At 45.3% G+C, this 23,475-nt stretch overlaps 1 protein-coding gene across 2 annotated transcripts in view; it reads left to right on the top strand.

Moving 5' to 3' along the window:
- Positions 1 to 23,475, top strand: part of WDR25 (WD repeat domain 25) — a 95,667-nt gene that overhangs the window by 60,408 nt on the left and 11,784 nt on the right. For both annotated transcript variants that reach the window (XR_013832369.1, XM_079948923.1), the window contains exon 4: positions 15,818 to 15,948. Coding sequence is in view for 1 of the 2 variants with exons in the window: in XM_079948923.1 (XP_079805049.1) it covers positions 15,818 to 15,948 (131 nt within the window). In the remaining variant the exon portion in view is untranslated. The remainder of the gene's footprint in view (positions 1 to 15,817; positions 15,949 to 23,475) is intronic.

Raw genomic sequence — 23,475 nt, 5'->3', positions numbered from 1 at the left:
TGCCCTGCTCGGCATAGTTCATAGCTTCTCTGAGTTATTCAAGCCCCTTCGCCACGGCAAGGCAGTGATCCATGAAGGGGATACTTCCTGATAATAATAATAATAATAATAATAATAATAATAATAATAATAATAATAATTTTTTATATCCCTCCCTCCCCAGCTGAAGCTGGGCTCAGATACAGGACAGATGAGATGTGTGCATGGGTATTCCTATCTAAAGGTTGTAAAGATAGGCCAAGAATAATAATAGAATCATTGAATTATAGAGCTGGAAGGGACCCTGAGGATGATCTAGTCCAACCTCCTGCAATGCTGGAATATGCAGCTGTCCCACACGGGGATCGAACCTGCAACCTTGGTGCTATCAGCACCATGCTCTAATCAACTGAGCTATCCCTTCTGACTAAAGAGAATAAAGACTTATTTGCTGCTGCCCTAAAGGGTGGGATTAGATCTAATGGGTTTAAGTTACGGGAGGGCAGATTTCAGTTGAACATTAGGAGACGCTTGTTAATGGTAAAAGCAGTTTGTCAGTGGAAGCAATAACTTGGGGTGGTGGCCAGGGAGGTCTTGAAGCAGAGGCTGGGCAGCCATCTCATGGGGCTGCTCTAGGTTTGGATTTTATGCATAGAAGAGGAAGTTGGACAAGCTTGCCTTCAAGGCTCTATCAAACTATTATCATCCTGCCTGGAAAGGGACAACTATAGCACAGTGGTAGATCACATAAAGTAGATGCACCATAAAGAAGGCTGATCGCCGAAGAATTGATGCTTTTGAATTATGGTGCTGGAGGAGACTCGTGAGAGTCCCATGGACTGCAAGAAGATCAAACCTATCCATTCTTAAGTGCTCACTGGAAGGACAGGTTGTGAAGCTGAGGCTCTGATACTTTGGCCACCTCATGAGAAGAGAAGACTCCCTGGAAAAGACCCTGATGTTGGGAAAGATGGAGGGCATAAGAAGAAGGGGACGACAGAGGACGAGATGGTTGGACAGTGTTCTCGAATAATAATAATAATAATAATAATAATAATAATAATTTATTATTTATACCCCGCCCATCTGGCTGGGCCTCCGCAGCCACTCTGGGCGGCTCCCAAAAGAATATTAAAATACTATGATACATCAAACATTAAAAGCATCCCTGAACAGGGCTGCCTTCAGATGTCTTCTAAAAGTCTGGTAGTTGTTGTTCTCTTTGACATCTGGTGGGAGGGCATTCCACAAGGAGGGCGCCACTACCGAAAAGGCCCTCTGCCTGGTTCCCTGTAACTTGGCTTCTCGCAGTGAGGGAACCGCCAGAAGGCCCTTGGTGCTGGACCTCAGTGTCCGGGTAGAACGATGGGGGTGGAGACGCTCCTTCAGGTATACTGGACCGAGGCCGTTTAGGGCTTTAAAGGTCAGCACCAACACTTTGAATTGTGCTCGGAAACGTACTGGGAGCCAATGTAGGTCTTTCAAGACCGGTGTTATATGGTCTCGGTGGCCGCTCCCTGTCACCAGTCTGGCTGCTGCGTTCTGGATTAGTTGTAGTTTCTGGGTCACCTTCAAAGGTAGCCCCACGTAGAGTGCATTGCAGTAATCCAAGCGGGAGATAACCAGAGCATGCACCACTCTGGCGAGGCAGTCCACAGGCAGATAGGGTCTCAGCCTGCGTACCAGATGGAGCTGGTACACAGCTGCCCTGGACACGGATTTAACCTGTGCCTCCATGGACAGCTGTGAGTCCAAAATGACTCCCAGGCTGCGCACCTGGTCCTTCAGGGGCACAGTTACCCCATTCAGGACCAGGGAGTCCTCCACACCTGCCCGCCTCCTGTCCCCCAGAAACAGTACTTCTGTCTTGTCAGGATTCAATCTCAATCTGTTAGCCGCCATCCATCCTCCAACCGCCTCCAGACACTCACACAGGACCTTCACCGCCTTCACTGGTTCTGATTTGAAAGAGAGGTAGAGCTGGGTATCATCCGCATACTGATGAACACCCAGCCCAAACCCCCTGATGATCTCTCCCAGCGGCTGCATGTAAATGTTGAAAAGCATGGGGGAGAGGACAGAACCCTGAGGCACCCCACAAGTGAGAGCCCAGGGGTCTGAACACTCATCCCCCACCACCACTTTCTGAACACGGCCCAGGAGGAAGGAGCGGAACCACTGTAAGACAGTGCCCCCAGCTCCCAGCCCCTCAAGACGGTCCAGAAGGATGTTATGGTCGATGGTATCAAACGCCGCTGAGAGATCCAGCAGAACTAGGAAACAGCCCATTCCCGTCCATTTTAGTTCACTGATGCCCAGGATGTCAATATTTATTCTTGCCATCTCATTTTTGACCACATCCAACTTACCCAGGTTCATGGTTCTTACATTCCAGGTTCCTATGCAATATTTTTCTTTACAGCATTGGACTTTCCTTTCGCTTCCATGCATATCCGCAACTGAGCGTCCTTTCGGCTTTGGCCCAGCCGCTTCATCAGCTCTGGATCTACTTGTACTTGTCCTCCGCTCTTCCCCAGTAGCATGTTGGACACCTTCCGACCTGAGGGGCTCATCTTCCAGTGTCATAACTTTTATATGCCTGTTGTCTTTGTCCATGGAGTTTTCTTGGCAGGGATACTGGAGTGGCTTGCCGGTTCCTCCTCCAGGTGGATCACGTTTGGTCAAAACTCTCCACTATGACCTGTTCATCTTGGGTGCCCTGCTCGGCATAGTTCATAGCTTCTCTGAGTTATTCAAGCCCCTTCGCCACGGCAAGGCAGTGATCCATGAAGGGGATACTTCCTGATAATAATAATAATAATAATAATAATAATAATAATAATAATAATTTTTTATATCCCTCCCTCCCCAGCTGAAGCTGGGCTCAGATACAGGACAGATGAGATGTGTGCATGGGTATTCCTATCTAAAGGTTGTAAAGATAGGCCAAGAATAATAATAGAATCATTGAATTATAGAGCTGGAAGGGACCCTGAGGATGATCTAGTCCAACCTCCTGCAATGCTGGAATATGCAGCTGTCCCACACGGGGATCGAACCTGCAACCTTGGTGCTATCAGCACCATGCTCTAATCAACTGAGCTATCCCTTCTGACTAAAGAGAATAAAGACTTATTTGCTGCTGCCCTAAAGGGTGGGATTAGATCTAATGGGTTTAAGTTACGGGAGGGCAGATTTCAGTTGAACATTAGGAGACGCTTGTTAATGGTAAAAGCAGTTTGTCAGTGGAAGCAATAACTTGGGGTGGTGGCCAGGGAGGTCTTGAAGCAGAGGCTGGGCAGCCATCTCATGGGGCTGCTCTAGGTTTGGATTTTATGCATAGAAGAGGAAGTTGGACAAGCTTGCCTTCAAGGCTCTATCAAACTATTATCATCCTGCCTGGAAAGGGACAACTATAGCACAGTGGTAGATCACATAAAGTAGATGCACCATAAAGAAGGCTGATCGCCGAAGAATTGATGCTTTTGAATTATGGTGCTGGAGGAGACTCGTGAGAGTCCCATGGACTGCAAGAAGATCAAACCTATCCATTCTTAAGTGCTCACTGGAAGGACAGGTTGTGAAGCTGAGGCTCTGATACTTTGGCCACCTCATGAGAAGAGAAGACTCCCTGGAAAAGACCCTGATGTTGGGAAAGATGGAGGGCATAAGAAGAAGGGGACGACAGAGGACGAGATGGTTGGACAGTGTTCTCGAATAATAATAATAATAATAATAATAATAATAATAATAATAATTTATTATTTATACCCCGCCCATCTGGCTGGGCCTCCCCAGCCACTCTGGGCGGCTCCCAAAAGAATATTAAAATACTATGATACATCAAACATTAAAAGCATCCCTGAACAGGGCTGCCTTCAGATGTCTTCTAAAAGTCTGGTAGTTGTTGTTCTCTTTGACATCTGGTGGGAGGGCATTCCACAAGGAGGGCGCCACTACCGAAAAGGCCCTCTGCCTGGTTCCCTGTAACTTGGCTTCTCGCAGTGAGGGAACCGCCAGAAGGCCCTTGGTGCTGGACCTCAGTGTCCGGGTAGAACGATGGGGGTGGAGACGCTCCTTCAGGTATACTGGACCGAGGCCGTTTAGGGCTTTAAAGGTCAGCACCAACACTTTGAATTGTGCTCGGAAACGTACTGGGAGCCAATGTAGGTCTTTCAAGACCGGTGTTATATGGTCTCGGTGGCCGCTCCCTGTCACCAGTCTGGCTGCTGCGTTCTGGATTAGTTGTAGTTTCTGGGTCACCTTCAAAGGTAGCCCCACGTAGAGTGCATTGCAGTAATCCAAGCGGGAGATAACCAGAGCATGCACCACTCTGGCGAGGCAGTCCACAGGCAGATAGGGTCTCAGCCTGCGTACCAGATGGAGCTGGTACACAGCTGCCCTGGACACGGATTTAACCTGTGCCTCCATGGACAGCTGTGAGTCCAAAATGACTCCCAGGCTGCGCACCTGGTCCTTCAGGGGCACAGTTACCCCATTCAGGACCAGGGAGTCCTCCACACCTGCCCGCCTCCTGTCCCCCAGAAACAGTACTTCTGTCTTGTCAGGATTCAATCTCAATCTGTTAGCCACCATCCATCCTCCAACCGCCTCCAGACACTCACACAGGACCTTCACCGCCTTCACTGGTTCTGATTTGAAAGAGAGGTAGAGCTGGGTATCATCCGCATACTGATGAACACCCAGCCCAAACCCCCTGATGATCTCTCCCAGCGGCTGCATGTAAATGTTGAAAAGCATGGGGGAGAGGACAGAACCCTGAGGCACCCCACAAGTGAGAGCCCAGGGGTCTGAACACTCATCCCCCACCACCACTTTCTGAACACGGCCCAGGAGGAAGGAGCGGAACCACTGTAAGACAGTGCCCCCAGCTCCCAGCCCCTCAAGACGGTCCAGAAGGATGTTATGGTCGATGGTATCAAACGCCGCTGAGAGATCCAGCAGAACTAGGAAACAGCTCTCACCTTTGTCCCTAGCCCGCCGGAGATCATCAACCAGTGCGACCAAGGCAGTTTCAGTCCCATGATGAGGCCTGAATCCCGACTGGAAGGGATCCAAATGGTCCGCTTCTTCCAGGCGTGCCTGGAGTTGTTCAGCAACCACTCGCTCAATCACCTTGCCCAAGAATGGAAGATTTGAGACTGGGCGATAGCTGGCCATCGTGGCCGCATCTAAAGATGGTTTTTTAAGAAGTGGTTTGATAACCGCCTCTTTCAGCGGGTCTGGGAAGGCTCCCTCACGGAGGGAAGCATTCACCACCCCACGAAGCCCATCGCCCAGTCCTTCCCGGCTAGCTTTTATAAGCCAGGATGGGCAAGGATCAAGGAGACAGGTGGTTGGTTTCACTCGTCCAAGCAGCCTGTCCACATCCTCGGAGGTAACAGATTGGAATTGATCCCATGCAATTTGACTAGACAGGACTCTAGCACTCTCGCGCCCCGGCCCTGCTCCCACGGTGGCGTCTACCTCTTCCCGAATCTGAGCGACTTTATCTGCAAAAAACTTTGCAAAATCATTGCAGGAGATCATGTGGCCCGTACTGGGCCCTGATGTAGCAGGTGGTTCTGCTAAATTGCGGACCACCTAAAAAAGTCTCCTGCTGCTGTTTTCTGCAGATGCAATAGAGGCGGTGAAGAAAGTCTTCTTCGCCGTCGCTACCGCCACTTGGTAGGCTCGACATTGAGCTCTAACCTGTGTCCGGTCAGCTTCAGAATGAGTTATCCGCCACCGGCGCTCTAGCCGTCTCAACGATTGTTTCATTGCCCTCAGATCCGTGGAAAACCACGGGGCTCTCCGGGCTCCATGCAATCGGAGAGGGCGCTTCGGAGCCAAACAGTCAATAGCCCTGGTTAACTCCACATTCCAGCGGGCCACCAGGGAATCAGCTGAAAGGCCATCAACATGGGATAAAGCATCCCCTACCACTCTCTGGAAACCATTTGGATCCATTAAGTGGCGGGGGCGGACCATCCGAATCGGTCCCACCTCCCTGCAGAGGGGAAGGGTCGCGGAGAAGTCCAGTTGCACCAGGAAGTGATCTGACCATGGCACTTCTTTTGTTTCACTTTTAGTTAGTGTCAGGTCACCAACATCCGTAGAGGTAAACACCAGGTCCAAGGCATGTCCGCGGCTATCTACAAACATGAGTCTGACCAAACTGCGGGAGGCAGTGGAAGACAGGAGTGCCTGGTGTTCTCTGGTCCATGGGGTCACAAAGAGTCGGACACGACTAAATGACTAAACAACAACAACAACAGATCACATGCACTGCATGCAAAATGCTCCGGGTTCAACCCCAGACAACTCCAGATAAGGCAGGGAACGACTTCTGCCTGAAACCTTGGAAGAGTTGTTGCCAGTCAGTGTTGACAATACTGAGCTAGGTAGACCAACTGACTGATTTGATCTAGGGCAGCTTTCTAAATCACTGGGTAAGTAAGACTGCTCCGAGGTTCTGTAAGATAGGCAGGTGAGAATAAGTGGTGCTCGGAATCAACCCCGCCTGAAGAAGCAGCTTTCAACGTCATATTAAAATGTTTATATTTGAAAAGACATTTCAATTCATTGGCTTTTGACTGAATTTTACAAGATGCTTCTGCTTGGGAATTTTTCAGTGTATTATCATGCATCTGTTATGTCTGTGTGTGTGTAAGAGAGAAAGACACAGAGAAGCAGGTTCAAACAACACAGCCAGTTTACTCTGAACACCTCCCTTTTTCCTTTCTTGTTTATTGTTACTCTGCATTTCTCACCGATACCTTAGTAGCGCTTTCAGTAAAAGAACAAATCAGAACAAAAACAACCCAGCTTGTTACTGGAATCCAAATTGGGTGCATTCTCACTTGAAAAACATGAAGCCAGCTGTACAGATTAGAGCAGCCTTATTTCACTGAACCGTTCATTCACCTCTCTCCATCGCTCTTCACCAGTGCAGAGCTTATTTCAGCGTTTGATTAACTTCGCTTAGATGTCTTCCATCCACGGCGTCATGAGCAAACTTTCCTCTCTTAATTACTTTTTTCATGCAGGCTTGGAGGAATTGTTCCTTGCTCAGGCCTCCATAGCACTTCAGGCCCGTGAACTGACAGAGTCCTTCTCCCTCTTCTGCCACTTGTGTGGAGAAGGTTGAAGTGCCTTCTTTTTGCTTGGAACCCTTCCGTGCTTTCTGGGGAACAAGTAAGGTCCCACCTTACAGGGCTGGCATCAAGGGCTTGGCGTGGTTGGGCATATGCTGAGGGCCAAGCCTCGTGGTGGGAGCACTGACAAGAACCCCCTGAACCATTTCTTCTTCTACTATTTCCTTCTCTTCCTCTTCCTCCTTTTCACCCTTGCAACCTGCTTGATGGTGGGAAGGAAGAGGAGGAGGAGATGCCATTGCCTGCTTGCCTATTGGTTCCCTGCCTGGCAAGCAAGCAAGTGGTGATTATTTATTTATTTATTTATTTATTTATTTATTTATTTATTTATTTAATAGAATTGTAGAGTCGGAAGGGACCCCAAGTGTCATCCACCCTCCAGAGCAGGAGAAAACAAGCTTGCTCCATCTTCCACTGACAACCCTTTATATATTGGAAGTTTGCTATCGTATCTCCTTGCAGTCTCCTCTTTTCCAGGCTAAACACACCCAACCATTCCCCAGTTGTGGCAACTTGCTAAAATGTCGTAAACGGTTCTAATTTTGGTTCCTCTGTTTCATTTTTGTTGGGTTGGTGTTGGTTAAATGTTTGGTTGGGGTTGGAAGTTACTTTAATTTGGGTATAACTGTAAACTGTATTGTTATTGTTATTATTGTTGTCGTCGTTGGTTTTTATTGATTTATTGGTTGGTTGGTTGGTTTGTTGCTTGTATAGGATATCTTGTTTTTAAATGTTTGATGATTTGTTGTGTTTTATATTATGTAAGCCACCCAGACTGGCTGGGGAAACTCAGCCTGATGGGCGGGATATAAATTAAATTATTATTGTTGTTATTTAGTCCAACCCCTTGCAATGCAGGAATCTCAACTAATGCACCCATGGCAGCAGTGGCAGACTTTGCGGGCCTCAAACTTCAGCGTCGCCCTGTGTGACACCAAAATCCGGCATCCCTCTGCCTCTCTTGCTCAATTCTAAACGATAGTTGCGGCATCCCCTGCGGCAACCCTGCAGCTCCAGGCACAATGTGACCAGAGTAGTCCTACTCCCCTAAATCTCTTCTGGGGTGCCTCTCGCAACCTGAAAAGTCTGCAACTAAGCGGCACTTCTGCGCAAGCGCGGAGCATGATAGAGCATTTCTGCACATTCGTAAAGCGCACAGAAGCGTTCTGTGCATGTGCGCACACAGAGAAACCTGGAAGTATACACCTCCAGGTTTGCTGCTTTCGTAACCCAAAAAGCCGCAACAAGAAGCAAACGCAACAAGAGGTATGACTGTAGAGTCCACCAGCTTCCCAGGAAGCCCATTCCACTGTTGAACAGCTCTCACTGCCAGAAAGTTCCTCCTGGTTTTTAGTCGGAAACTCCTGTCCTGTAACTTGAAGCCATTGGTTCAGATCCTGCCCTCCAGAGCAGGAGAAAACAAGCTAGCTCCATCCTCCACGTGACACCCTTTTAGATATTTGAAGCAATCATTTGCACGAAGCCTAGGTTCCGCTGTCCCAGCATGTAATTTTATATATTATTATTTAGTCATTTTTGAGCATGTTGGTAACTCCTGCTGGTCACTGAAGCTCAGCGAAACCCGGCATGCTAATGTAGTTTTGAAATTTATGTTTATGTGTTGTGGCATTTGCATAACAGCGAACATTTTAAATTAAACTGCCGTCTCTTTGTCACAAAGGAAACAATGCCGTTGCACCTGCAGATTGCTGGGGTGGGGGGAATCTTGTTATTTGGAATCAAAGACTTGTAGGATTGGAAGGGATCCTGTGGGTCATGTAGCCCAACCCACTGCGATGCAGGAATCTCAACTAGCGCATCCATGACATCTGTCCACCCAACCATGACAGATGGCCATTTGCCTGCCATGAATGCAGTGTTCTGATTATCGCAACTGAACTGCCACTCTGGGATGATTTAAAAGCACTTTCTTTGATGCACTGCAGATTGCCTAACATTACATTACATTAGAGTTCATGAATTAAATATAAATGCATGCCCGTCATAGATTTGTTGGGTCTAGATATAAGAGGGAAATGTACATTACTTAAAGGTAAAGGTAAAGGACCCCTCACCATTAGGTCCAGTCGCGGACGACTCTGGGGTTGCAGCGCTCATCTCGCTTTACTGGCTGAGGGAGCCGGCGTTTGTCCGCAGACAGTTTTTCCGGGTCATGTGGCCAGCATGACTAAGCCGCTTCTGGCAAAACCAGAGCAGCGCACGGAAACGCCGTTTACCTTCCCACCGGAGCGGTACCTATTTATCTTCTTGCACTTTGACGTGCTTTCGAACTGCTGGGTTGGCAGGAGCAGGGACCGAGCTACGGGCGCTCATCCTGTTGTGGGGATTTGAACCGCTGACCTTCTGATCGGCAAGCCCTAGGCTCAGTGGTTTAGACCACAGCGCCACCCACTTACTTACTAGGTTACTTAGAGCTTGCTTTATGACTTTGCTTCGTTTCTCCCCATTTGTATCCCGCTTCAAGTGCTGCTTTAAAACAGAGAATGCCCAGATAAGTAAATAAATCCAAAATCTGAAGAAGCCTTGTAGTTTTAATGGTGTTCAAGGTGCAGACAGAGATTTTCTTATGTGTCCAACAATTAGGATTAAAAGCGGAGCCATCCATATCACTTCCACTTCTAGAGGGCAAAGCCATACTTCTTTTCCTTCAGTGGCCCGGGGCAGGGAACTTCTGGCCCTCCAGATGTTGTTGGACTAAAGCTCCCACTATCCCTGATCATTATTCCATTATCTCTGGGGCTGGTGGGAGTTGTAGTTCAACAACATATGGAGAGCCATGGGTTCCCCACCTGAGCATTAAGGCACAGGGCAGCAGAACCTTCTCTATGGTTTCCCTAGTGAATCCTGTTCAGCCACTTCATTTTTTTTTTTTAAATAAGATGGTATTAAAACTTCTGGAGCCGCTGCATGCAAAGTGCGTTCTAAACTATTGAGTTATGGCTGCTCACCATAATTTAAATGATGATTTTAATGTGTTAACTGTTAAGTTGTGGGTGAACATATCAGACGACACAGCAGTTCTTCAAACAGGTCTGGTTTATTCACAGGCCCAGAACAGAACTGGGCTGAAGGGTTCAGCCAACCTGCTTATATAGAGCTCAACTACAAAGCAACAGTAGCAACTTTCTGTAACTATCCAATCACTGAGCGTCACTTTCAATTCCTTTTTTGCATATGTGGACCTGAGTGAAAACTATCTAAAGTATCCCCCTGCTAGTCCAGGGTGAGAACTTCAGTACATAACATTAACAAATTGGGACTACAGCAAACTTTTGCAGTTTGTAATGCCACTGTTCAGGATTTCAACCTATCTGTTCCATTTCCTCCACCCTGTTTCTCCCCTCCCCTCAAAACAGTCAGCATTCTGTGGAAACTAAGCTCAGGCCCTCACTTCGGCTGTTTTGGGCATCTTCCCCTCTTGTTGGGTTGTTGTTTTTTTTAAATATGTTTGTATTTCTGCAAATTTTCAAGTTCCCCCAGACCTGCTCACACCTGCCTCTTGTGCACGGATGATATTGTTTGGCCTAGGCAGTAATAAGAATTTGCAAGGTGGCCTCTATTATTATTATTTTTAAAATACCTTCTGTCACTGCACATCACAGGAAACACTGCTTAGCCTACATTGGAAATCGGTCGTGTTCCATTGTTTCTGTAATTCTGGGAAGAACTATACCTTTGGGAAGAAAAGGGATTTTTATTGTGTAAAATGTGAAGGAATGTGATGGTAGTTACTCAAGCAGCCCGCATCTGGAGAAAAGCTATAAATCATCAACTAGAACATTAGGTGCACATTAAAAGTTTAAACAGTTTTTAATAATGTAGACAGATCTGCTGTGGAGTTGCCAACATATAAATGAGACCAGGACCAGTGGCGTAGCGTGGGGGGTGCAGGGGGGCCCGGCCGCACCGGGCGCAACATCTGGGGGTTAGGGAAATCCACGGTTTAGGGGCGCAAATCCACGGGTTAGGGGGCGCAAATTACTTGCCTTGCCCCGGGTGCTGATAACCCACGCTACGCCACTGACCAGGACCTGACTTTATACTAAGTAATTTTACTAAGAGTAGGGGTGGGGAAACTGTCATGAAAGGGCAGGGCTCTGAGGAAGGGGAAGAGGATCCCAGGAAGTGATGTAGCCATGATTGGTATATACCAGGACAGCTGAAGATAGGGAAGGGGAGGTGGGGACTTAGGACAGGGGCCAGCAAACTTTTTCAGCAGGGGGCCAGTCCACTGCCCCTCAGACCTTGTGGGGGGCCGGACAGTATTTTGAAAAAAAATTGAACAGATTCCTATGCCCCACAAATAACCCAGAGATGCTTTTTAAATAAAAGGACACATTCTACTCGTGTAAAAACACCAGGCAGGCCCCACAAATAACTCAGAGATGCATTTTAAATGAAAGGACACATTCTACTCATGTAAAAACACGCTGATTCCTGGACCGTCCATGGGCCGGATTGAGAAGGCGATTGGGCCGGATCCGGCCCCTGGGCCTTAGTTTGCCTACCCATGACTTAGGAGGTACTTAGCAGGCATCAGAGGACGTTGAAGGGGCAGCTGACAGTTCATGAAAGCCGGGGAACACATCTCCAGAACCATAGATACCCCCTCTCCGTGAATATGACAGGCTCTGAGGTGCCGTGAACAGCGAGAAGTGCTCTTAAGAGACTGAGACAGGTGAGAGAACACAGCCCAGCTTACTAGCCAAGCAGGTGAAGATCAAGGGACTCCTTGGGTCAAATGCTTCATGTGGGGAGAGAGACACAGCTGCTCAGCTGGAGAAAGCTCAGGTGTGTCAAATAAGATTGGGAGGAGTAAAAAGAGAAGCAAGGCAGAGACTCTGGGTCTGCTCAACTTTCACCACTGATGGACCACAGCGTGGCTGTTTTGGGAGCTGCACCAGGTTGCGATTTCAGAACTGCTTTTCCAACAAGTTTTTTCTTGGAGATTCTAGTCTGTTTTGGTGGAATATTGAGGTTTGGTGGTTGTTCGAGATGTGATTACTGCAGAATAAAATGGTGCGATCTTATGGGTGCTTCCTTAACTACCCGAGGAATCCTCAGGCATGTTAAGAAAAGACAGGGAGAAGTATTCTTGGGAAGCGTTAGCTCGTTGCCATAAGTTGGGAAACACTTCTTACACCCCCCCTCCCCTCCACAGGCATAGATTTATAGAAAAACAAGGTTTTCTTATGCATAACGCAACCCTGTGTGTGTTATTCATCAGGATGTAAAAGGGAATGGAAATTGTGAAAATGCATTTGGTTTCACACCTTGGAGTGAACTGTTTATTAACATCATTAATTTGATAAGTATAATGGCAATGAACAGGAGATAAAATTCAAATCCTTGTAGCTGAATTTCCTGTGGCATTAATTTACGGCCCTGGAAAGGTTGTTTACAAAGACGATTGGTATTAAGCCACAGGATTCTGTGAAGATTACCACATACAATTAAATTTAGAAAAGAGTGTCTCCATGGGAACAGCCAGTGCCTTACTTGAGAGGATATGCAAATCCTTATTTGCTTTGAGAGTAAAATTCTGTCTCCCTCCCCTATCCTAAATCAGCAACAAAATATATTTTAATCTGTTGAGGTTTCGCCAACTAAATGTATTGCGTGTTGTGCTGTTTTCTCAAAGCCCTAACAGTTGGAAAAAAGGTGACCGGGGCATTCATTCTAATGAGAGGGCTTTCTGACTCTTGTGGGAGACATTGCTGAGATGCGTTCAGTGGTTTGCTTCACGATCATTTGTATAATTCACCCAATTTAATCATTCCAACTGGGCAGCATTTTCCTGAACTGCATTAACACAATGGATGGCAGACTTAAACCAATAATTTCCAAACTTGGGTGTCCAGCTGTTTTTGGACTATGATTCCCATCATCCCTAGCTAGCAGGACCAGAGGTCAGGGATCGTGGGAATTGTAGTCCAAAAACAGCTGTACACCCAAGTTTGGCAAACTGGACTAAAGTATTGCCCAAGGGCAACATGAACTGCTAAACCACCGTCTATGTTACACTTCCTTTGTTTCATTTGAATGCGTTCTGGTGAAAGGACAAGTAGAAATTCAGAGCTGATCATTTGTCTAATGCAGCCTCGGCCAACCTGATGCATAGCTGTCAACTTACAGATTTGAAAATAAGGGACCAGCAGCCTCGAAAATAAGGGCTCAGCAGCCAAAATAAGGGATCAACAATTACTTTGATAAAATACATATTTTGTTGCATGCAAATGGTTTTAGATACCTATTAGGTCCATAAATTACCATATAGCATATATTCAACACAAAAAAACAGCAACAATTTGTTGTTGACAAAGGACAGCTGGACATAGAAAGGGCCCCATTACCTTCAGTAGCTTATTTAAAGGACATCATCAATAAGGGACAGCAGTGGGACATGGCGCTGGGATAAGGGACTGTCCCGCCAAATAAGGGACGCTTGACAGCTATGACCTGATGCCCTGTAGTTGCTTTGAACTACAGCTCTGATCAGCCCCAGTTAGCAAAGGCTGACTTATTCCCAACTCCCATCAAACATAAAGCTCCTGTTTTTTCCATGCTCATTCTCCTTTATCTCTGCTGAGCGGCGCTGCTCTGTTCTTCTCCTCTTTACTTTGCATGCTTTTTGCTGCAGTATCTCTTGCCGCGCATGCTGCCTCTCTAGCTGCCAAATCTTTTCCAGTTTGAGAATTCTTCTACATAAAGGAACAGAACTAAGTTCTGCTGCTTTCCTACTTCCTCTCCCTCCCCACTCAGTTCTTCCAGGCTAATGTACTTTTTTGGAGAGATAAATTCTCCAGGGTGTCCCATTACAGATTATCTCATTTTCATATTAAACTGCATTTTTGTTGTTGTTGCTGCTAGGGAAATGATCCCACCCACCCTACCAAAGTAGCCTCATAACTGCAGTTTTGGATGCAATGCAGATGCACGTGCCACAACTGCTCATTGGATGGTGGCTGTGATATCATCAAAGGAAAGGGATACATTTTCTCACCCTATACCTCTGCTAATTTAATTTAATTTTAAATTTTTCACATTATTTCTTTATTCAAAAAAATCTCCAGTAATTGAGCCACAACACCGTGGTAGAGCATCTGCTTCGCATGCAGAAAGTCCCAGGTTCAGTTCCAGACAAAGCTTGGAGAAGACCTTTAATTAAAATCCTGGACAGCTGCTGGCAATCAGTGTAGACAATTCTGAGTGTTCTAGAAGGGCCAGTGATCTGACTCAGTATGAAGCAATTTTCTATTTTCCCATACTGCCCACCGACCATAATAATTTTCTTTAAGGACAAAACAATGATTGCGTAAATAGACTAACCTCAAAATGTGTCTAGTTGTATGGTTTATAAGCATTCGTTGTCTTGTTCTTCAGTTTAAAAAGGATTACTGCAGCAATTTCTAATAGATTTCATGTAACAGGGCAACAGAACAGCATAAAGTTAGCAGAGTCTGTTTTGTGGAGAAAATGAGGATATAAATGTTCAAAATAAATAAGTAAAATTCAGAGCTAAAATGACTGGAAACAAGCTCTAAATTTGGTGCGAGGCGAGCCTCATTGGGGAGAGAATTCCAGGACCAGAGTACCATAGCTGAGAAAACCCCATCCTCTGTTACCACCTGCCTCAGTTCTAGTGGTAGTTGTGACCTAGAGAAGGGCATTTGAAGATGGTCTTGATGTGCCAGAAGGTTTGTGCAGGGACAGGTAGTCCTTGAGAACCTGGACCCCAACTTTTTTAGGGCCTTCTGTTTTAAGATCAAGTGGGTTTACAAATGGACCCATTTGTTCTATTGTCTGGGGCCAGTCATTATCCCAGCTGTTGTATTTTGAACCACCTGTACGTCCCAGACAAAGTCAGCCCCAAGTTCAACATATGTGCAGTCGAAAACAACCACATATGTCTTCCCTCCATTTCCCTCATCTTCCTCTGTTTCCTCTGTCTTGTATTCTCTAAAACTGCATGCATCCCAATGGTTAATGCAGTTAATGGGTTAATTCTCCATGAGTCAGCTGAGACGACTCATTCCCCACAATGCATCTGCTCTCTTAGGGCTCTCTTATCTGTGTTATTGGGCAGATTTGGCAAGTAACTGTATAAAAGGGCTCAAGTTATCACATATTGTGAGGTAGGAGATTGCAGGAAATGTTGCAGGCTACCTGTTGGAATTCTGGATTCAAGCGAAGACTTTTTGAAAATATGGTCTGTGAAAGAAGTTTGGAAATTACCAGAACTCAGAGAACTCTATCAGTTGCAGGACTTTGCAAGCAACTGAACTAAGGATTTGGTTATGGACTTTAACAGAGCAAGGACTTTGAAGCGAAGAACCCTCTCTGGGTTCAGAGAAAGAAGACTACTTTTAACGTGTAGATAGTGTGTAGATAGTATGTAAAGTGGTGTATGTTGGTGTCGGCCTAGAAAAGACAACTCTCTTAAAACACTTGACTCAGATTCTGTAGTGCATTTATCCCAACCCCCCCCCCAACATGGTGCTATATAGACAATGCCAACTTTCTGATGGCATACAGGAAAAAGTCAGTGAATTTTCATTGAGCATTACTACCACATATAGTTCTGAAATAAAATTGTGAAACTGTAAATCCTTACTTCCAAAAAAAGTAACCTTCATTCTTCTTTTCTGTCGCTATTTTAGGAGCACAGACTTTTAGCAGTAGGACTGACTTTCGAATTAGCACCTTGAAATTTCACCCTCTTGATCCAAATGTTTGTATCTGTGGAGGATTCAGTCCAGAGGTCAAGGCCTGGGATATCAGGACTTCCAAGGTAAAAATAAAATTGAGTAAAAAATTGCTTGTATTTGCTTTTGATAAGCATCCTAGGAAGGGAAGATGCATGTGGATAGGTAATGATGCTGTTCTGGAATGGATAATTGTCATTTTCTGTTGAAGCAGCATGGGAACACAATTTTATCATTCTTGCTGTCTCTCAAGAAAAGTAAACAGTCAAATGCAATCTTTGATGTGCTCTTCCTATAAAACAAATGAAAAAGAATAAAGAAAATATGAACACTTCTAAAAAGTTTATTTTACATTTAGTTTTAAATATCATTTCACCTCTCTGGTAAGTCCAGGAGTTGTCTGCTATTAAAGAATACATATTCACTAGGAGACATCAGTTTGTAAGTAAGCACTTGACTGCTATAATAATCAACTGTGAGGTTTTCAAAACTATCTCTGTTTTGTCTGTTCACTTGTAAGAATCTTTTTCATTTTATAAGCTCTACTCTACTAATGACTATGTCTGGATCTGACAGCAGGCAATTTTGTATTAAACCACCACTTGGGCTCCCTATGCATGCTTCCCTGGGAACAAGTTCTATTAAACCTATTGGAGCTTACTTGTGAGTAGGCACGCATAGGATTGTTCTGCTAGGATTCCTCTTGCCTGGGATCAGATTTCCTTGAACACAATGGGACTTACTTACAAGTCATAGCTGTCAAATTTTCCCTTTTTTAAAAGGAAATTCCCTTATTCTGAATAGGATTCCTCGCAAGAAAAGGGAAAAGTTGACAGCTATGTTACAAGTAAATGTGCATAGGATTGCACTATTAGGATGTGGCTCAAATTTCTGCTCAGTCATGGAATATATAATGCACAAATATCAGGAAATACAGGAATTGTGCTTCTGAGAGAGACGAGGCTAATTAATTATTAACTTCGCAAACTGAGTTGTATGATAAATATAGCCGACTGCATTTTTTAAAAAACTGACTTAATTAAGAAATAATGGTAATATCTCATTGTGGTGCAAGGCAGCAATCAAATTCCCAGGATTGCAGCTAAAGACTGTTGGTTTGTTACGGCAAAGGCAATTGATTAAGTAATGTAAGGTCTCTTGTGCTTTTCTATCCATAGACAGACTGTGAAAAAACTGAAAGCTTGTCTTCATATTCTGAAATTTTATCACATACGCAGCCCAACAAGACAATGACAATAATCCACCAACAGCATACAAATCAATATGGCTAACCTGATCCAAAACATCCACCCACCCCACTCACACACGAAAACAAAGATCACCACAGCCAATCACAAACAAACAACCACACCCTAGGCCAACCCCAACCTCTCTCACCTCCAAAGGAACACAAGTGAACAACACAAGCAACAGTGACACCAAACTCTACATACATTAAGCATAATAGAAACATCGCCACCCGACCCCACCCCCATCCATCTTCCCTCCCTCCACCCCCTTTCTTTCCCCCCCCCTTTTTTCCTTCTCCCCCTAATGTCTCAACAAATGAAACGGATTTGTAAAAATGTTACATGGGGGGGGGGGGAATATGAGGCATTACACTTCTGTAAAACAAGAAAAATAAAATATTCTGAAATTTCAGTCAGCCCTGCTTAAATCCACAATGCTGCGTCTCTTGGACCTGCTGTCTGTCTTCTCCTTGGAAGTCTCAAAACCATTCTCATACAACTTCAGAGTTTCTTCTGTATTATCAGTATAGTTCTTTACTGACTTTAAAACCCTTTTGTTCAAAGCCTTTTCATTCAGTGGTCTTAATGGTATTTTTTATTAAGCCCTCTTGCATCCAACTATCTGCATTAATTTTATCTTGGCTTCCACCTTCTGCACAAAGATCCATTTAAAGCTGGAATGCTTTGCGATCTCCTGCCACCCTTGAGGAGGCCAAAGTAAATGTGACATCAGAAAGTTCATGCATTTAAGGACGAATATGGGAAAAGTGAGGCGCTGGTGGTTAAGCTTAGCTTTCAACAGCAAAATAGGTGTGTGGATGAGGAGCACAGATTTCACCCACTCCCTATCACCAAACTTAAAACCATGGAGAGACCTGGTCTGAACAAAGACCTTGGATTCTTATCTCATTATACATGACAAAGCCATTTTTCACCTTTTCACCCCTTGCTTTTTCCTGTAAGACCTATTGCAGTCGTTAAGAGTCGTCAACAGGCTCATCACAGCTATCTGCCAATCACCCATTCCCACCACCCTTCTGAGTAATACCCCTCCCCACCTTCTCACTATATAGAAGGGTCTGGAAACTTCTGTTTCAGTGTATCTGAAGAAGTGTGCATGCACACGAAAGCTCATACCAAGAACTGACTTAGTTGGTCTTTAAGGTACAATTTTGAGATTCATCTCTTTTTTCCCTACAGGTGTGTGTGTGTGTGTGTGTGTGTGTGTGTGTGCTGCTCTCTTCACTAGTTGGCTGCAAGCCTCCATTTTGGCTTAATAACACTTTTATATATAAAAAAAGTTGTAGGAAAGTTCCTGTTAAAGAATCCAACCAACTTTTTACACTAGTTTACCTTTAGTGTCTTTGACTAGTCATAAATCATTGGGGAGTAATTTCCAGCTTAGAGTAGTTCAGTATGGATCTATTTTCTTCCATTTTCCATCTTTATATCAAGATTGTTTGTGCAAAGCGGCAAGCACAATTTCCTCTTTTTCCATTCTTCTATCCTTATGGTCGCATATGAGATAAGGAGGGGGGGGTGTTCTGTCTGGCATGTCATAATTTTGTCTCCAGTGTGCTCAATTTATCCTTAAGTTGGAAAGAGTGGGCTAGGGACTCACTTCCCAGTTGCCTTGTCATTGTGATGCATGCAAATTGCCTATCCGTACAGTGCATGTATTTTAGACAGTGCTTTCTTCTCAGTTCATTCTTAAGATCCATGGCATTTATTCCCTCTTATATACTTGCTGCAGCTTTGATCTTATTTTGCCTTAAATTGCACTTCTAAGTCTTTCCACTTGTCATTCAGCTAAGAAGAGCAGCTGTTGTGGGCAAGGCAGTTTCCCCCGACCCTCTTCCTTTCTAATTGTGGCACATGTGTTGGTTATCTTTGCCAGGCCTTGGCAAAACCCATTCGCTTTATGCAAGAGTCATTAGCCATAGATGTCAGTTTCATGACGATTGTCAGATGGCAATGGTGGTTGCTCGTGAGTAACCAGGCAGGACTCTGACCTGTCTTTTACAGGTTTTATTTTGGTGCAAAACTATTTACAGTGCAGAACCACATGTTCATGTCTGCCTCAGTCACTAGCAGAATCCAGGATTGGTCCTTTCTGGGTCCTCCCCCAACATAAGAACTTAGTCGCCCCCAGCCGTTTCCTTCCTTCTTTGCGTTTTACCCCTCTGTGCAAGGTGGGCGACGGAAGAGGTGTGTTTCCCTCCTGGCCGGCTTGGCAAGGAGCGGTGCCGAGGCTCCCAGCAGCATCCTCTAGCCCTTTCCCCTCCTTTCCCCTGGAGGTGTGGCTTTCCCCACCACAGGAAGAGGAACTGCTTCGCAAGATTTTTGGAGGTTCCCTGTGTCCCAACGGCCCCTCTGCCTCCCTTCCCTGTTCCGATGGCAGTCCCCTGGCAACAATCTTGGCTTTTGTTTTTTTCAGACAATTAAGCACGTTTCAAATCCCCATCCATGTGAAGATAAGCTTGAAAATAAGTGGGAAGTCCAGGAGCCACAGGGTGGTTGAGTTAGCCTAGTGGGGTTGGAGAGCTGAAAATAATGCCACCATATCTGGCAACCAATGTGTCCCTTGGGTTTCGATAGCACATGGGTTGATGAGTCTAAAAAGCTCAGGGCACAATTTTCCATGTCCCTCCAGTGGCTATGCTGACTCATTTAGCAGAAGTAAATGTATCCTCCATGCAGGAAAGCAAGGAGTAATACCATAATTCAGGGACACATTCCATCCAGACAAAAAAACACACTCAAGGAGGGGGGTGGCGCAGTGGGTTAAAACACAGAGCCTAGGACTTGCCGATCAGAAGGTTGGCGGTTCGAATCCCCGTGACGGGGTGAACTCCCGTTGCTCGGTCCCTGCTCCTGCCAACCTAGCAGTTCAAAAGCATGTCAAAGTGCAAGTAGATAAATAGGTACTGCTCCGGCGGGAAGGTAAACGGCGTTTCTGTGCGCTGCTCTGGTTTGCCAGAAGCGGCTTAGTCATGTTGGCCACATGACCCGGAAGCTGTCTGCGGACAAACGCCGGCTCCCTTGGCCAATAAAGTGAGATGAGCGCCGCAACCCCAGAGCCGGCCACGACTGGACCTAATGGTCAGGGGTCCCTTTACCTTTACCTTATGATCAAGGTAGAAGCATAACCTATGGAGGGTCCCAGGAGCCTGAGGCTCCCTACCTTTGTGGCAGGTCACCTTTTAAACCATACTTCCCCCTCCCATCCCTCAGTTTGCTGGTGGTGAACCATGTTTTCACAGTGAACTTGCAAAGCATTCCAGAGTTGTATTGTGCCAGCTAAAAATACCAAGATCACAGATATTGGAGAACTCTTGGGGATTCTGTTTTTACGGCTTGATATACCCATTGCCAGATATTTAACCCTGTTGAAACCCCGGAAAATGGTTCTATATGAAATGCATGTAAATTGAGTTTTCTGCATACCAAGCTTGCCATTCAGCAGCTATGAAAACCAACTGAGAGATTCTTCTTCCTGTATAAGAGATGGTGGCAGATAAAGAGCACTTTCATTGCTTTCTTTTCTACAGCAAAGCTTCTTGAGGGTGTACTTATCTTTTTGGAAAAAAAGAGAGTTAAACATTTGAATGCCTTTTTTTTTTTTTTTTTGGCTCGTCACCAAGAACCGTTTCAGTTTATCAGAGTGGGCTTTATCACAACTGAAATCTGTATTAAATCTACTTGGGGATTCGTAAGATAGAGTACCTCGGGTTAAGAACTTTGCTTCAGGATAAGAACAGAAATCGGGCTCCGGCAGCGCGGCAGCAGCAGGAGGCTCCATTAGCTAAAGTGGTGCTTCAGGTTAAGAACAGTTTCAGGTTAAGAACAGACCTCCGGAACGAATTAAGTACTTAACCCGAGGTACCACTGTACAGTCTGAAGTTAGACTACTGGCAGTGGTGTGTGTGTGTGTAGAATTACATGTGAAGGAATGGGCTCGGGAATACAAAGACTGATAGTCAATACTATTTATTTATTGCCTGCAAATTGCCCTAAGGTCACAGGGCAGGTCACAACATTAAAACACAATATTAAAAACAGCTTACAACCACTAAAACAGGCAGGCCCTAAAAACATGCACCTCAAGTGCCAAAAGCCAGGGTAAAGAGGTGCATCTTCAGCATTTTCTGGAAGCTGTACAATGAAGGTGCCGGAGGATCTTTGTATAACCCCAGGACTACCTGCAGCTTCCAAACTGTCTCCGAAGGCAGCCCCATTTTAAGCTCTTTGTGGTAGTCCATGGAGCCTTTAAGTTACCAAGGCATGGATAAGTGTGGCTAGACTGTCGCTGTCTAGGGGTGCAGTCGGTGGATAAACCTCTGCAGACAGAAGGTCCTTTATGCCTTTCGAAACTCAAGAGACAAAGACAAGTGCAACACCACTCCCTAACTGTGCACCATATCTTGCATGGAAAGTACAGTCCCTTCTAGAGCTGATTGAAACAGCCTCCCTGGACAGCTGATCAACAGAGCCGCCACCTTGTCAAGATTCTGTTTCAGTTTTTTGCCCCATATCCACTTGACTATTGCTGTGACCCCTCCTGGACAGAGCTACCCTTGTAGCAGTTATCAGTATATTTGGTTCACATTACTGCAATACCCGCTATGTGGGGCTGCCTTTGAGGATTGTCCATTAGATCTGCACGCTTATTAACAGAGACCAGACATGGAGATCATATCCCATCAGGTCTTGTGAATATACATAGGCTTCCAGCCCATTTCCAAGCAAAATTCAAGGGACTGGTTTTGACTATATAACTTGGGACCAGAGTATCTGAAGGATTGGCTTTAGACCTCCATTAACCTATAATTTTGAGATCAGCCACCGAGGCCTTGCTTTCGGTCCCTCTGCCATCTATGGTAAGGGGGATGGTGTTTGGAGACAGGGCCTTTTCAGCTGTGGCACCCACTTCTCAAATTCCCTCCCCAGAGATCACCTGGCATGATCTTTGTTTTCTTTTCAGCTCCTAGTGGAAAGCCTTGTTCTTTGCCCAGGCCTTTTAGCTTGTGTGACTTACTTTTACGCTGGTGTTTTGTTCTGCTGCGCTCTGCTCTGAACCTACTTTTCTATATTTACTGTTATATTCTTTCTATCAGTTAATTTGTAAGACTTGCTGAGACCTTTGGCTGAAGGGCAGCGAATAAATATTACAAACAAGAACATAAATATGGGTGAGAGAGAGAGAGAATGAACAGAAGCGAAGTGCTCTACATTTCCCTGTGAAAGCCTGTGGGGCAACTTCAAACTACTGTGTGGTCAGGCTTGATGCTTTATAGTCCGGCTACTCCTTGCTCATGCAATGAGTCCAAAGCTGCAAAAATGTGGAGTCCAGATTTGTTGCACTCATTTCTGGACTTCACAACTGCAAATCGAAGGAGGCAGTACATCAGTGCAGAAACGGCTTTTGACTCCAGCTCAATGTATGCTTTTCACAGTGTTAAAAGTGGACGAGTCTCTTGTGTGGCCAAATGATCTTCCTTCAAGTAAGCATTCAGTTTCGAACTCTCTTTAAGTAAGAAAAAAATCCAGCATAATACTAGGTTGTTGTTTTTTTGTTAACATCCAACACTATTGTGCCTCTATCTGAAAGCCGTTTGTGATTGTCCGGGAATATTGAGCTTCAGTAAGCAGGCTTTCGAAAACTTGTTTGTATGTGTGAAATAAACCTGCTCATATAAAGAAGCAAAAAACCCCACCAACAACACATTTTCCTCTTCTACCAAGTGGATGAGCTTACTGAAGTATGCCAGGATTTTTAAAGTGCAGAGTTTAAATAACAGCATTTTCTTTCAGAAACCTACCAGAGCACAAATTTGGTGAAGTATCTTAGCACTAAAGCAATGTTTTCCAGCATTCTTAGTTTGCTGTTTCTTGTAGGCCTGGTAGCCTTGTTTTCAAGCTTTAGATTTGGAGATATGAACAGCCAACTAGAGGCCTGAGGAAGCCCTGGATCTCCTAGCACACATCCAGGCTTCCTGGAAGGCGAGGAAGTGCTTCTGTTGCTGTGGTGACGGATCCACACTTCCCTGCCATTTTGTTCTTCCTCTTGACTCTCCTCATCTTTGATTCTACTGCCAAGATGACTGAGGCATTGTCATTGTTCCAGCAGGCTTTGGCATGCATCTCGGTGGGTTCTGAGTACAGCCTTTTGCAAAATTGTGAACCCAGATCATGTTGCAAGTGGCTGATTCCTGAAATGGATATTATTGTTGGGATACTGCCAGGGGGACAGAGGCCATCATGACTCCACGTCGCCTCCGGACGATCCATCGATCTCCTGTAGATACGCAGTATCAGTCAATTAGCGACATGAGCCTCAGAAATAACATGCCACATTCCAAG

This window comes from Podarcis cretensis, assembly GCF_951804945.1.
Source record: "Podarcis cretensis genome assembly, chromosome: 1".
Lineage (NCBI taxonomy): Eukaryota > Metazoa > Chordata > Lepidosauria > Squamata > Lacertidae > Podarcis > Podarcis cretensis.
Note: the sequence above shows the minus strand (reverse complement) of the source record. Positions and strands in the feature narration are given on the sequence as shown.